At 44.5% G+C, this 16,117-nt stretch overlaps 1 protein-coding gene across 1 annotated transcript in view; it reads left to right on the top strand.

The window, feature by feature from the left end:
• The window catches only part of ETNPPL (ethanolamine-phosphate phospho-lyase), a 29,982-nt gene extending 23,606 nt beyond the window's left edge, over positions 1-6,376 (top strand). Inside the window, exons 10-13 of the mRNA XM_069630873.1 lie at positions 1,965-2,054; positions 2,654-2,784; positions 3,440-3,489; positions 5,151-6,376. Of these exons, the coding sequence (XP_069486974.1) occupies positions 1,965-2,054; positions 2,654-2,784; positions 3,440-3,489; positions 5,151-5,315 (436 nt within the window). The 3' untranslated portion in view covers positions 5,316-6,376. The remainder of the gene's footprint in view (positions 1-1,964; positions 2,055-2,653; positions 2,785-3,439; positions 3,490-5,150) is intronic.
• Positions 6,377-16,117: the final 9,741 nt, after the last annotated feature.

The raw sequence follows: 16,117 nt of genomic DNA, 5'->3' as shown, positions 1-16,117 counted from the left end.
TCATTGTACCCTCCAGACGGTCTCTCTCTTGTTAAACTCACCTTCCTAATTTGGTTTCTTCCCTGAGGATCCTAGGACCTTCTACTTTCCCACCTTGACCCCTGGCTGCTCTTCTTTAATCTCTAATTGTCCAGCTACCAACCACCAATTTGTTGTCTTATGCGCAGCTCCGAACACAGGTAATCTACCTTTCTGCCCAGCATGCTCCATCCTTCCTTCTCTCACTTCTACCCCACAACCTTTTTACACCATTCAGAATAGTGGGGGTCCTCTTCAACACCGAACTCAACTCCACCAATCTATCACCTGATAAACATCAGGAAAAAATGCATCTCACATTCCACTTGACTTAAATTCACCTCTCGACCCATGTGCTCATTCGACTTGACTGCCGCTCTAGCCTTCTACCCTGACCAATTCCTTCTACATGTTTATTTAAAGCAATTCATGGACTAGGGACAGCTATCTCCCCAACTCATACCCTTAGCTCCAGGTACCCGACTCTGCCTCTCTGTCCAGTGCACCTCCTGCTCTGCCTGCCTCCGCTTACGCACCTTTTTCTCTTCTTGCCATTTCCCCAGGGAACTGCCTCCCACGTAACATATCAAATATGACCACTATCCCTGCATCCTGCTCAGCCCTAAATTCCTTTTCCTATTCAGAAAAGGTGACCCGATCTTCACCCTGGCTATTGTACATGATTCTGTTCAAAGCACCACTGTCTGCTATTACTAAATTCACTGGCGCCAGTGCCACAAGCATCCAGAACATATTCGGGACTGGTCTGCAGAATGATTTGGGTGGCGATGACGCAGAATTATTGCAATCGAGCAGTATAACAGGTCAAATGAACGCAGTTCTGGGAATACATGAAATATCTGAATTTATTTTCCAAAACTAGGTTTTGGCTGTTTTCCTGTGTCCAAGAATACAAGTACAATTAATAAAGTGCGGGTACCACTCTGGTCTGACCAGGCGTCCAGAGTGGCACCCGCAAGCAAACTCGTAATGTTGCGGCGAGGTAACAACGGCGCCGGTAGCACTATCGGCGCCGTTGTTGCCTCACCGCAACACTTGTAATGAGGCCCTAAATATTACAAATCAGCAGCAAACATTAAAATAGGGTTCAAACTCGAGGCCACTTTTACATAAAAACCTCATCATGATTACACAACTAAAGGTATTTTAAAAAGGCGCTCAACATCAATCCAAGCTATTGGCCTCTAAATGCAATCGTTTCCTAAGCCTTCTCCTAACTGGCAAGGCTCTTTGTAGAAACCACATCACGCAACGCCCTTGCATCCTTGTATTCAAGATGCTGGTTACCTGGTTCATCTTGATGACACTCTCAAGTTAGGGTGGGATCAGATTTGTACGTTGCAAACTCGCTGCACGACCTGAGCCGGCTGTACTGGCAGTTGTGCATTCCCAGACCTTTTCCTTTTGGGGTTGCCCTGGTGTTGAGAACTGTTAGTCCGAGTGCAGGAGGGATTTGGCTGATGATTTCGCAATAATACACTCATGTGGCTGATTTACAGGAATGGGTGAGTCGTCTACAATTAGTGAGCTTATCAGCAATCTTACACCACAAAATGGCTGCTTGGCTACAGACAGGTTGAACAAGAGGAGAAACCGTCAAAACAAGTATTCCACCAAGTTCAGCAATCTTACACCACAAAATGGCTGCTTGGCTACAGACAGTTTAAACAAGAGGAGAAACCGTCAAAACAAGCATTCCACCAAGTTCAGCAATCTTACACCACAAAATGGCTGCTTTGCTACAGACAGCTTAAACAAGAGCAGAAACTGTTGAAACAAGTATTCCACCAAGTTCAAAATCAAGTGAAACTGTAAAATAGGTTATTTATTGTTTATCCTTTCAAGAATGCCTCTTCTTTGCCAGGTATAATCAGACCACGTGATCGTGCTGGTTCAGCATCTCATACTGCCTGTTTCTTTCACAGAGGCGTTGGTCTGTTTGTTGGAGTTGATCTAGTGAGGGACAGGAAGAAGAGAACCCCAGCCACAGCAGAAGCCCAGCACATCATATATAGGTAAGTCGCTCTTTTGGGCACTGGTTTCATCTTGTTAACACATACTTTGTTTCACAGTTTAACAACCTAGGCACCAGTCTTGCATGTTTTCTTTCTTTTCGCAACTGACCTAGTAGGCATTGTGCAGCTTTTGTTCTGTGTGGGCAGATATCTAGATACTGCTCTTCCTCTCGGAATGTGAGTGGGCCAGGCACTTCCTTGTTGAAGGCAAGAGGTCTCCTGTAATTGCAAGTTGCTGCCTGTTGAAAGATTTTGTTGCGGATTTGCCTGCATTTCTTTGCGTTTTTTTTTTTTGCCTTATCGACTGCAGCCACGACAAATGAACAAAAATGAGCACAACAAATACAAAGCCAGTGTTTCTTTATCTTGATCTCACAAGTGAAATGAAGTTAATTTTTTTGGTGTAGATCTTCAGTTCAATGGAGGTTTAACACATCACCTAAAACGATGCCCTTAATATGAGGCCCTATGTTGTCTGGCTGGCCTTAGTTCACTGGCTGTTCCGCCGGCTGTCTTTTGGGTTCTCAGTGACTGTTGTATAGCGTGTTCCAGCTTCTTTCCATCTGTCTTAGTCCTTTTCCGTTTTGTTTTTCTCCTAGGCTTAAAGAGGAGGGGATCCTTCTGAGTGCAGATGGCCCCTTCAGAAACATCCTAAAATTCAAGCCACCAATGTGCTTCACCAAGGAGAACGCTAAGCATGTGGTCAACAAAATTGATGTGCTTCTCCAAGGTGCGTATCAGTTGAATAACTCTACTTACATGGCCATTCATGAGTTATTATGGGCATTAGGCAGAAGTATTTTATTAAGTATTTGTAGCGGTTTTTTGTAGTATTTTCCCATAGGAACTTGGTTTAAGAAGAGCAGAGGTTAGGTATGAGGCCTACGTGTGGCCAATCGTTTACTTCGATATAATTTGTTCCGTACTCCACCCTACCCCCCTCTCAACTGATGGCAATCAATGGGACTTTCTGTTTTGAAAAACAGTAGAGCAGGGGTCCCCCAACAGTACTTTGAGTCCAAGAAACCGTTGGAACAAGAGTCGATTTTCCCGGGATGGCAGTCCTCATCTTCAGCACGTTGACCCCGGCATAAACGTATCCCGATCTGCTTGGTATCAGCTGCAGCACAGCTACCTGATGCTCTGCACTTAACATATCTTTTCTGGGTTCAATTCTCTCCAAAAGTTGCAAGATTTTTTTTCAGAAAGCACGATCATGCGGGTTGACAAATATTTAAATCCCAGTGCATAGGCTTGTCAGTGTACCATTTAGTTATTCTTTCCAGTTTTGCTAGTAACGAAGTGCCAGTTTGTCATAAAATGTTTAATAAATGATCTACGGTCGGCTATTGATTTACTAATTAAGACCACATTGGTTATTTCAGTTTTGGAAGAAGCAACGGGACTCCAATCTGAAAATGTCCAGAAGAGAAAGGTAAGCGACCGATCTATCGAACCAGGGCAGTAAACTGTGAAATTGGCACTAGGCAAACATTTACCCAAAACAATGACTTCCCGCTCTTCTGTAGTACAACAGTTTGACCCCATTTTGCATTAGGGATACAGGCGGCTTGTTTGTGTCTAACAGAAGGTGGAATCCACAATTCACCACTTAGAATGGAGGCAGTCATAGTTGTGAATGTAGTGCTAGTAAGTGTTTGGGGGACCCAAGCACCTTGCGGAATCGTAGTTGGGCTAGTTGCATTCTATCCTGACAGAAAGCAGAAGCAGTGGCCAAACCCTAGTTTAGCATCATGAATTTGAAGTTGATATCTTGAGCGACAGTAAAACACCTGGAGAGCATCTCTTATGCTGCCAGCCTTGGGAAATAATAACTATCCCTAATGTACCTTCTATCTTCCATATTTTGTCAGGACCGTGAATGCTTGATGGGTGAAGCTCTGTTGAAGGACATCATTTGAAAATGTTTCTATTTTTTTGTGGAGTGATGGACATGAAGCATCTTTTGTTGACCTTCCAGGATAGAACAGCAGTAGTTGTTATCAACACAGCTTGGTTGCGTGGCTAGTCTCTATCGATGTTTGATCGCTACCTGTCTGAATTCCATTAGCACAGTCCGAATGCTGAAGCTAGTAGTTTGCAGAAGTTGGGAGGCAGAGAGCAATTTACACCAGTGCTGGTTTCCCTTGATTTGTATTTTTATGCAAAACACGAGAGGTAATGGCTGGAAGGTTTAGAATGAATCTTACCCTTTGGCATTGCTCTGGGCAACCCTACAGACCATTATTGAAATCACGCCTGTTGCCACCCCAAAAGGGGCAGTCCAGCCTGAACTGCTTGGTCACATCCCTTCTGCACGAGACCACAAGCATCCCCAGACATGTTTTGGCCTTGTTGGGCCTCATCAGTGAGGAGTAGTTTGGGTCTCTAGGTCAGCAGACACGGGACCCACGTATGGGAATACCCGTCCCACTCGGGTTGACTAAGCAAAACAAAAGAGGTGATCGCTCGAAGGTTTACAATTAATCTCAAGCTTTGGCATTGCTCTGGTCATCCCTACAGACCTTTGTTCTTCACCTGCCAAGCCAAACCAAAAGGGGAAAGCCCATATGGGGCAGTGCAGTCCAAATTGTTTGCTTCTAGCCAGTGCCCCGCCATGCATGCGCTCCAGTATTGCTACTGAGCATTGCCCAGCTCCTCCACAGTTCAATGTTTCCCAACTGCCTTTAAGGGTTGATGAGCTTCTTTTTTCGGGGTCTCCCTGCAGTACCTGTTTTTTGCTGGCAGACATCTGCGTCGTTCCTGTTTGCTGTTCCCGACCTGCTGAATCGCCTTGTAGATCTGCCACACATCTCAGGTGGCCCCTGACGCCTAAAAGTTGCCCCATACTTTAGTAGGACATCCTTAGGTCAGTCAAAGCTTTTTAAGTAACGTCAGAGAATTTTTTCAATTTTACCTAAATGCTTTGGTAAGAAGTACCCACCCTATCTAAAATTCAGCAAGACTTAGAACTAGTGTGACATCTTGCAACCCAGCGCAGCTAGTTCCGTTTTATGTGTGAAGTACTACAAGCACTTTAAATAAATGTGGGTGGGCACTGCCACAAAACTTATTCGTTCTTCTTTCCTTTTGCAGATTCTCAGTGAGACGAATCCTGGGGCCCATTCAAAGGAATCCAGCACCTTCGCAGAATGCATGAGCGAAGCCGCAGGCCTGATGAACGGCGCCGCCTGCCGGCAAGAGAATGCGTTTCGCACGGATAATAGCTACACAGTGCCTTACAAAAGGATCAGAACATAAGCTGGGCGCCCTGCTGCTCTGTGACATTAATGACCCGAGGATGCGAAGAGTTTTACAACAGAAGAATGGCGTGTGTGTGCGTGTGTGTGTGTGTGTGTGTGTGAGCGTGAGAGTGCGAGCGAAGAATAATTTTTTACGATAATTGATATTTCAGTAGAGAATATTGGAATAGTAAATATTACCATGTTTTAATGGGGTACATATAATGTAAATCTTTAAAAACAACTTCAAACATTTAACTGACATGAGGCAGAAAAATATGTGCTAGATGCAAGATATGCAATGGATTCACCAGCACATGTGTAGAATGCATGATGTTATATACTTTTAGCGTGATCACCGCCTCTGCAATCTTCCAGGGGGAATCCTTCTTTCACCGTGTGCCTATGGTTGCCCGTCTAGTCAAATGCACGAGGGGCTTTCGGGCTAAGAACTCGTCTGGTAAATGTTTTACTCAGGGATGTTTTAATAGATGAATTTATTTATAAGGGCGTACATGCTTACCATTCTATTGTACAGTGGCAGCAAGCGAGAAGGGGCAGGGCAGCCGGTGATAAGCTACCTGCGCCTGGAAAGTAAGCGTTGGGATTTGCCGGCCGGCCATAGGAAATACAGCACAGAGTGATCATGGCGATGCTTGATAACCGAAGAAGCTTCAATAGAATTGCGTGTGGTGAAATGTGTAATACAAGGCCCCACAGAAGGGGGCACTGTTGCTCAAACAAGTGCCTTTCCGTTGCTTAACAGTGGGATTTCTTAACAATTTCTTTTTTGCTGGGGATAATGAATCTTCATTTTTGTTATTGGATTAGTCATGTGAAGTGCTGTATGACATCCACTGCATAAGTAATGGCTTTTTTTAACGTGATGTTTTTCATGTACCTGGTTAAGCAGGGCTATCCCAAAGTTGTGGCATTTACTGCGCTGCCGCTGAAAACATAGTCTTACCAAAGCAATACCTGCCGGCTCATTGTTTGCAGGAACTGGTTTCCCTGCATGCTGGAGATGCCACTTGATCAGAAGTTTGAGCTGCCTAATAAACGTACACTGCACTGACTAAAGTGAATGTCTACGTGTTTATATTCTGTCTTCTAATGCTCTCCTGGCTGACATGAACATGTGCTTACGCGCTGTAATAACAGGCTGTGCACGCAGGTGGAACAGTCGGAACATCGGCAGCCATTATGATGTATGGTACAGTCCAGTAGGGCTGGACGAACCTTTGAACAAAAATGCCCATTCTGTCCGGACAGGTTGTGGCGGATGAATCCTGGATCGAACTTGCGTCTGACTTCCAAGTCTCTGGCAATGAGTAATCGTTCAATGAGGAGCCCAAATCTTGTATTTATTTGTTATGATCATTCAATCAGAGCCCCCCATGGGCACATTTGTAGAGTTTGTTCAGCCAATCAGAGCCCTTATATCTCCTAATGGAACTTCGACCCTCTATTTATGTCCCAGTTCACTTTCTACTCCTTTGTGGGGTTCTTAGGCTGAGCGAAGGAGTTCAGAGTGAGGGCAGGCTCACACTTCAAGGGTGTTTGGGGGCTTTTTGATCTTTTGAGCAGGGTTTGAGTATTTGTTGTATAGTTCTATTAGTTTGGTGTTGCTTCTTTGTCTATTTTGTTGGCTTTAATGTGTTTTTGTTGCCAATGTTTGTGCCCCTTTGTTTTAATATATATTCACTGTGTTCATTTGTTGGCTCCCCCATATAAAAAAGAAAAACGTTGCCTTTTCCTCCCTGAGTTTTTTCCCCTTTGTTTCCTTTACCAATTACAATTGGTCACTTATACCGTGCTTAATACCAGGAGTGGTTTCTAAGCGCGGGATTGGAACCTGTGTTGCGCTGCGTTGTCTTGCTTCCAAGACAGACTCTTTGCCCATGAGCTATCATTCCTCCCCTTTAGTAACATTTAGTCAAACAAACATTCCTGGTCGTTATCCTCTCCCCCAAGAGGTATCACCAGAAAACATTGCAGACCATTACTGCATTATTTTGACTGAATATTTGCAAATTTTAAACAAATAAATAGATGGGGGTTGAGTTATGGTAATAATGAAGGTGGGGGACGTGCGAGGGGGATGCTGTCCCCCCCGCATTTATTTTGGAACAAATTTGCAAAAAATCAAGAATTTTTGGGAGGTATTTGGATTTGCAGTAAAAAAAATCCATGTATTCTCGTAGACCTTCCCCCCCTCCCAGAAACAAACAACTCCCAACAATGGTTTACATTTTCATAATTTCCGTCCTGCATGTTTTTGCTGTCCCAGCTCTATACTTTTGCTTGTGTTGGTTTGTCAAGAAGTGTTGTTTGTAGTGTAGTAGTAGGATGTGTTCACTGGTTCTCTGGGTTGTGATACTGATTCAAGGGCCTTCTTTTACAATTTTGGTTCCATTTCTCATGGTTCAAGTTCTGACATTTGTGGTTCTCAAATGTCATGCCTAGAATGCTGGGGGGAGAAGGTTTAGGGACAGAGGAGAGACTAAGTCGGTGTGGGAGGCCTCGGGAGAAGGATACATAAGAGGAGGCAGGGCCATTGGAGAAGACACTGACTGCTAGCACAATTACAGGGCCTCTTGTGGATGCCGCCACAGAGGCTGGGGAAGCAGGACTTCTAGTGGATGCCCCCATTAACGGCAGGGCCAGTGGAGGAGAAGGGCATTTTCCTAATGTGGGAGGAGGGAGCGGTTGACGCAAGTACCCGTAAGGAAGAATATGGTATGGCTTCTGTCTGTGTGTGCAACATTGAAGAGGAAGGTGTCTTCCCAGCAGAGAGAGCATGAAGATAATGCAGGGGAGGTTGCTGGGAAGAGGCTGAGGGGAGCACCAGCATGTTGAAGTGCCATTGCAGGTGGCGGACTAACCTGAGAGGAATGAGGAGGTGGTGGAGGAGGAGCCTCTTCCTCTGCCTGCTGTGGAGGAGTGGGTAAGACAGACACAGGCACAGAAGGAGTCCCACTGAGCAGTCGCCTCTTCCACCCTACACATCCGACATAGTCCTAGGTGTGGGAATATGCTGCCTTGCCTCCAGCGAAGACCATCAGGGAAGGTGACTGAGGCCTTCTGTGTGTTGGAGGGCAGTGGAGAGAGGGGGAAGCAGTGGGACATCCGCCTCGCTCAATCAATACCAGTAAAACTGCAAGCCACTATTGCCAGTGCCGCCCAACATGAGATTGGAGTCGCTGCACCTTTTGGGTAAGACCCCTTAGGCTATGTAACGAGGTAAGGAAGGACATATTGCTTTTATTGCAGGCAATCCATTAGACAGGGGGGGCGCGACCACACAGTGGTGGCTAATATGAGGAGGCACGAGGAATTCCACATCCACCAATCCTGCTGTAGTGAAGGGGGAATGAATGATGTAGCCATGGGCAGGGGCTGGCCTTAAGGGGAGGCCCCTGAACTGCTAGAGTGGCAGCATTCTGTGGGAGTGCTGGACATCTTTACTACATTCTCTGGGAGACTTTGAGAACTTTAGTGGGCGGTTTTGCCCTGGAAGTGGAGAATTACTGTGGACAACTGCAGCATGTGAGAGAACTCTACAACAATAGTGGCCAAGAAACAGCCTGTAAAACAATCCGAGAACTTTAGTGGGTGACTGGGTACCCTGTGAGAGAAACTGAGAATCTTAAGGGCTTGCTGGATCTGTGACAGAAACCGAGACCCATAAGGGGTGGGTACACCATGTGGAAGAAGCTTTATTAGGTGGCTGTGCCATGTGGGAAAGCCCAAGAACATTTCACAAGTGGTGCTTGTGACAATACTAGGATTCAAAGAAATTACTTGCACAATATTCAAAGGCCTGTACATGTGCGCAAAATGGTCAGGAACTCTTAGTCACTTCTAAAGTGATCTGTTTCGCAACCACAAACACCACTAAACAATCCCACTCCACCTTTTGGTGTTCGACATGTAAGAGGTGTTAAGGAAAAATGGAATATGGCATAATCATGTAAGTACTCCCTGTTGCCCTACCATCATGCCGCTCGCATAGCCTGCATAAGGACAGATGATACACTGTGCTGTGCATGTCACATTAGAGCTCCTCTTCACACAACCTTTAGGAATGCTCACTTTCACTACTCACGCTTGTGACAAACATCAGTTTTGGCATACCTACCTTTCTCATGAAAGGCAACTATAGCTGGTGGATGTCATCATATTACTGGATCTCGTGCCTGCCTGGAGGCGAGTGTGAAGTATTAGAGTGCCTTACCCTGTGCTGCTCTTGCTGATAACACTAACAAGCACTGCCAAATGCAGATGATCTCAAAAGACTGTACAATGGGGTATTTGTCTCAGTCAGCAATTAACATTGCAAGGTGTGACCTTGCCAGGCTGAGACCGCCCCCCTCCATTGACTCTCATGTGTTCCTGTGAGTATAAGAGATCTAGACCCAGGACTGGGGTTCACTTGCAACAAAGTCTTGAATTGCCGTTGGTTATTTGTTTTGCTTGCTGCTTGACTAATAAAGTATTCATAAATCTACTGGAACTGAGAGCGTTCGATCATCATTGTCATCAGAGCTAGTATGTTGGCTATCGGTAGATGTCATTCCATAATGTACTGACAGTGATTAAATTAAGTGACTTCTTTTTTCAAATGTTAATATTTGGCACTATGAAGCTTCTCCTTCAGTTGGAGACAGTAGCCCCGCCGCACTGAATGCGCTCTCTGGCAGCGAGGGATAGCTTAGCGATTCAACAGCAACTTCCACAAGTGCCGCTGGCTAGACAGCAGGTCATCACCCCTGAGGTGAAGTGTCTAGGAGATGGGCATCGAGCATATGTGCAGCTGATGGTCCCCTATCTGTTCATGTTCATGACGCGTTTGCATTGAAGATGCTTGAGTCACCGCAGGGTGTCCCAAAGACTCCTCCACACAGGCTGCTCCCTCCTTGCACACACATCTTTCTACCTGAGCTTGAAATTCCCAGTGAGGTGAGAAAAATGTGGGCTGGTTGATGTTCTTCTATTCTTTCTTCAATTGATATTGCAAGCCCTGCAGCAAAACCTCCTTACACATTTGAACAATGCCTCAGCCCCAACCCATGAGGAAGAAAAGCAACCACTTCTACTTTGAAATGTAGGTTCATAAAGGAAGCCAGGAGGCACTCAACACCACCTTCAAATCCAATACCCATGGATCACCACTCAAGGTTGAAAGTAGGTCCCCAGCTGTGCCTCATCTGTATCACCTGCAGGTACACTAGAGGGAGAACCTCACTAGCCTGCTTGGTAGCCTCCTCAAAATGCCATAGTCATAGCAGACATTAGACAGCAGCTGCCACTGACCCAGTGTTAAAAATGCTCCATCTCAAGCCTTGCTGTGAGTGTTGCAGTAATCAGAGATGGAATTGCTCACGTTTCCTATCCGACATGTGTAAAGTAGAATATATGTTTGAATTGTTTTCATTTGTAGCATTCAACAGCCAATAAGGCTTTCAATACAAAATCACATTAAAATACAGCATGTAATTAAACATAAAATAAACCATAATAAAATATGATAGGACATTAAAAAAGTTAGTATCTCTACAACCTCTTTAATGATGAGCCACATATTGGTAAAGTGGAACTGCAACCAGTGGCGACTGAGGTTTTCATGTTGTTCAGTGGCACACCTACAGTTTGCACAGTGCAATTCTAGCACGGGAAACCCGTCTGAAATCGGAGCTGATCTTATAGGCAACAGAAACCATTGCCTTCTCAGGCTGACAAATGCTGATAAAGCATGTTACCACCAGGTGAAGAACATGTGCAAAGCAGGGGGTATGCATTGCCTTGCCAATTTGTAAGGCAGCAAGTTAATTTGATTCGTTGTCTGCCGCAACAAGTCACAAATGCAAACTACGAGGCCACTCTGCCTACTCTTGCACATTCTCCCAGATGCCAACTCCCCTATGGCTTCTGCTTGAATGCATTGCATTCACAACTTTGCCCGATCTGAATGGCATCCACCTTCTGAACTCCTTAAATACCCCTTTTGGCTGGTATTGGAAAGAAAGGCAACTCGGTGTACTATGGCAGCCACGTGGTCCACCCATGGACTGCTGTGGGACATGCCCTGCTGTAGCCAAAATCTCACTGTACAATTCCCTTACCACTTTGCACCAAGGTGGCCGTACACTTTCCCAGCATGATCGACTTTTCTCATAAGCCAGTAGAAACTGGGGTATTTCACAAAAGAATATGGAAAGGGTTTATTGCCACCATTACAGCTGGTTAGCATCGAGCAGGTACTGTCTGTCATGTGGATTCTGATATTTCTGACCAGGCGCAAATGCTTCCACAGCATGGGCCTAGCTCAATGGGAAATTACTGCTCTTTACCGCTGGAGTACAGGGTGGACCTTGGTGTCCTACTTCCAAACAGCTGTAGTATTTTATTAGGGGTTGTTGTGCAGGTATGCTGCTTGTCTGAAGGTGGGGTGTAGGGATGCACCACATATCTTTTGATTTCTTCTCTTATCTGTGCATGTTGATGTAGCACAGGGATCCCCAACGTGTAGCTCGGGAGCAACATGTTACTCGTGGCACCCTAAATTGTTGCTCGCCAGTTGCTCTTGGCCATGATGTGGAGGCCTAGAAGGAGGTGCTGAATGGATGAGACCTCAGTAGCACTGTAGTCAGTACAGAGTCCTGGACTGTGAAAGAATGTTGGCCAATGAGCCGCTGTGTTTCCAGCTGGCTTATTTTTATACATGCAAGATTTGTGTTTGGTGCCACCATGCACATAATTTTTCAGTAAATGCCCTTATTTGTTATGGTAGTGACATTGCTAAAACCCTGTCCTCTCCAGTTACTTTGCCCAAATGTATTAATGAGTACAATATTTGAACCATGTTTGTGTCATGGAGAAAATTGGCATATTCTGTTCCTTGGTACAGGTAGTATGAGCACAATGGACAAGGAGGTGGTATGCATACCCAACTTTCCTTTATTAAATAATGTGCATGTGCTCTTTCTGTACAAGTGAGGTTTGTGTCTGTTGCCACCATGCATATTTATCGACCATATTCATTTTGGTGCCACCTCTATTTATTATTACATAGTGTCCTAGAAGAAAAATGGTCATCGATTGATACTCTGCCCATCTGGCACATGGTTAATGGGAAGAAACGGTAAATGCATGCCACATTTTTCATAATTAATTTGCCCTATATTCCAATCCAATTAAGTTATTGTTAATAGGTTTAAACTAACAAGCCAATGAATTGATTCAAATACTTTGTTAACATCACCACACCCGTCTATGAAGTGGTCATCAAATGCTCAAAGGTCTGACCAATGTTTGCCACTAAGTCTTGTGTGAAATCTCTTTTGGGCAGAGAAAATCGGCTCCAAATAATTAAAGTTATTATTTTTATTCCTAATCATTTTTCACTAATGCAACAGCCATCTGGAGCTTTAAAACACATTTGCCATAACATTCCCATATAATTCTCAGGAGGTAACCTCCAAAGGCCCAATGAGGTGATCTTTAAAGCCTACCATCTAATGACCTGAAGTACTAATTAATATTTAATCATATTTCTCCATTAAGTCAGCAACATTTAAAAACATGTTTCATATTTTTCATACAATTCACACAGAACAAGCCCAAAATAGAAAAGCAACTTTAACATATTCAAACCTGCTATATATAAAAGCCTGATCATTACAATTAATTGTATATAACATAGCTCCGATGTAGTCCACGCTTATGCAAAACAGAGAAACAACGGCAAATTAACAGAAAATTAACCAAATCTTTGACTCCTATTTTGAAAGCGCCCTTTGTGCTTCCTCCTGCACACTTTCTTAATTTATTGAGGAGTGGGTACATTTTAATGTACCATTACCACCAGCCTCCTGCATTCTGGGTATCTTATTTCACAGATTTCTCCTTGCCATTTTATAGGTGTATGTAAGTCTGTATATAAGGCTAAAGTGGGCAGCCTATGTATATTTTGGACATCTGACTCTTTTTCCATCGGACAAGCTCTTGCTTTTGGAGCGATTTTTAGGTGACTTAATGCGCCAAATACAGTTATATCCCATCCCTATCCAAATGGACAGTGCCTTACAACCACCCATAACCACAGTATTTTTCTTCACCAGGGGAGGCTACAATCGCACTTGCACTGAAATTCACTTTATGATTAGCAGAAAATCCCAGATGTGCTTTTAAAAAATAAGGAACATTCTTAACTGGCTTGGCACTTTCAAATTGAACACCCACAATTCAGCTCACAAGACACTAGCAGGTGTCTCTGCGGGGAGACCTGCTATTTGGCACAGGAATTTATTTTGCAACCCCTCCAGGAAATGACAGTTCTAACCAACCCTAGATTTTGCAGCCTTGAAATCATGGATCAGACATTTGTCTTATATACCTCCAGTCACTTCTCGAATCAGAATGCTGCAAACTTGAAATTACAATGTAAAAAGCCATTTAATCACTAATGATGCCTTTTCAGCTATCTTCTTTAAATGGCTGACGCAAGCACAGCTCTTTCAGAAGAGTAGGCTCAAATAAAAATGAGACTGCCCCCTCATCTCTACATTCATTTAAAAACTAGCTACAAGGTTTCATCCTTTGCCTGAATACCATCATTTTAGTTTTTATTATATTTCATTTCAAACTGTAATTCTCAAAATAGTAACTTGTGCTTAGCAGGCCCTGTTGGAGACCTGCAGGGGGCAAGTCCAAAATAACTGTGTCTTCTGCATAAGGACGCATGCTTCAAAATGAACCCTTCAGGCGGAGGGTGGGTTAACTTTCCTAAGAGAAGTACTAGAATCGACATCCAAAATTAATACATTGGGACCAACTGACATCCCTGCTTGTCACATTTATTGGTGTTGGAAAACAATGTATAATTCGTAATCTTGTATATTGGACTGATGCTGAGATGTCTGCATATCACGTTGGAAAAACAATAGTGACCTGTAGGAATGTAGGAGTAGTGACCTGTAGGAATGTAGGAGTAGGACTCAGACACAGTGGGCTCATGTTGATTGACATATACTTTTATTGAAAGTAAAATGGTGGGGGACTGGGGAAACGCCTCCATTTCCCTAAAGCTAAGAGGGTTTCCCTTCCTCAACAAAAACTAAGGAAACTGTCAGGATGTCTTGTCTAAAGTAAATAGTTCACTGTCACAAGTCCGAAGCCTATTTCCATCTCTCACACTATTGACTAACCTATAAAAAACCAAAGGTCTTCTTAATTCAGAAGAATGGGTTGTAAATCCAATCAAAGAGTTCCAAGTAACAAAGGTTCCAAACCCAAATTTCTTAAATGTAAAATAGAGTTCCATACAGTTCTTAGATATTTCTCCATTGCACAAACTTTGCAACAACCAGGGGCAATGACTCCCTTGTCCTGGTTCCTTCTCTTAGAAACTCTCTATTTATTGGACCACAACCAGGGGCAAGGACTCCTTTGCCCTGGTTCCTTCTCCTGTAGGTCCCAGATCTCTGCTTCTCTTTTTTTCCGCTTGGGCCAACTTAGTTCACTTCCCTGCCAAGTATGGTCCTTAGTAAATTACTCTGTGGTTTCCCTTCTTCTCATGGGATTGGCCCCCAGGCCCCTCTTTATGTTCGGGAACTGAGAGCCCTCTTCTCCCAAGTACCACCACAAGGAAGAGGACTTGTGAGTTTCTCGTGTAGTGGGTCCCAAACCTCCCTTCTTTGCGTGAGGGTATTGGAGCTCTCTTATCCCATGTACCACCACAAGGAAGATGACTTGTGTGGTTCTTGTGTAGTGCGTCCCAGACACCTCTTCTTTGTGTTTGGGTGCTTGGAGCCCTTTCCTCACAAGTACCGCCACAAGGAAGAGGACTCATGTTGCTTTCTTTTGGTGGGAACCAGACCCTTAAGTTTCTCTTGTTGGGGGACAGACATGGCTCATATGCCTGCCAGGTACTGTGACTATTAAGATGCTGACTACACTGTCTTAGTTTCCCACCAGCCAGTCTGAGTGCTCCCCTTTTGCGCTTCCCTGTCTGCAGGAACATCGGGAGCTTCTCTCTTCCAGCTCACCTTCTGGTCCTTCCACTGTGGACTGGCCCTTGTCCTTCCAGCTCCCCTCTTGGCATCCTGGTGTGCTTCCTTGAACCTTCCTGCACCATGCTGGCTCCTGCAGCTCCTTCATGGAGGATTAGACAACTTCTTCCTGAGTCCCTCTTCATTTTCTACTCTGCAGTGGCCAATGAGCATCCAGCAACAACTATACTGCTCATTGTGGTTCTTAGGAAAACTCTTCATGCCTCCGCTCCTCCTTTTCATCCCAATACTTATTCCAAGTAGTCTAGAATGCTCGTGTTGGTTATGCGGAACACTCTACATTCTTCCATGCATCTTCTTTGTCTCAGTGGTTGTCAATAGCATATCTTTCAACTCTTCCCTATTCTTCCTTGTCTCAGTATTTCTACCCTTGCTCTCCCTTGGGTCAGTTGTGCTCTTCATAGTCCCAGTACTTATCTAGGGAAATGGCAGGGTGACTATAGCTCATGAGCCTATTAGGGAAGGGGTTGTTTTTTGGGGTATAGGAAGGGGGGGTCTAGGGTCTGGTGATTGGTGAGGATACTGCGTTCTCAGGGTAGTGTTGTTCTTAGTCCCATGAGGGGTTTCCTCTCCCATGTGATCCTCTCCCTGTGCACCACCCTCAGAGGAACTATTGTACCGAGTACGTACCGCCCTGGCCCCATGGGAATGGTCTTCCCCATAGGGGAAAAGGGTCAGCATCCACATGTTTGTCACAGATTCCAATAAAATGTAAATTACGCCACATTATGTTTCTATCAATCAAATA

This window comes from Ambystoma mexicanum, chromosome 6q (assembly GCF_040938575.1).
Source record: "Ambystoma mexicanum isolate Mex_15411 chromosome 6q, UKY_AmexF1_1, whole genome shotgun sequence".
Taxonomy (NCBI): domain Eukaryota; kingdom Metazoa; phylum Chordata; class Amphibia; order Caudata; family Ambystomatidae; genus Ambystoma; species Ambystoma mexicanum.
Note: the sequence above shows the minus strand (reverse complement) of the source record. Positions and strands in the feature narration are given on the sequence as shown.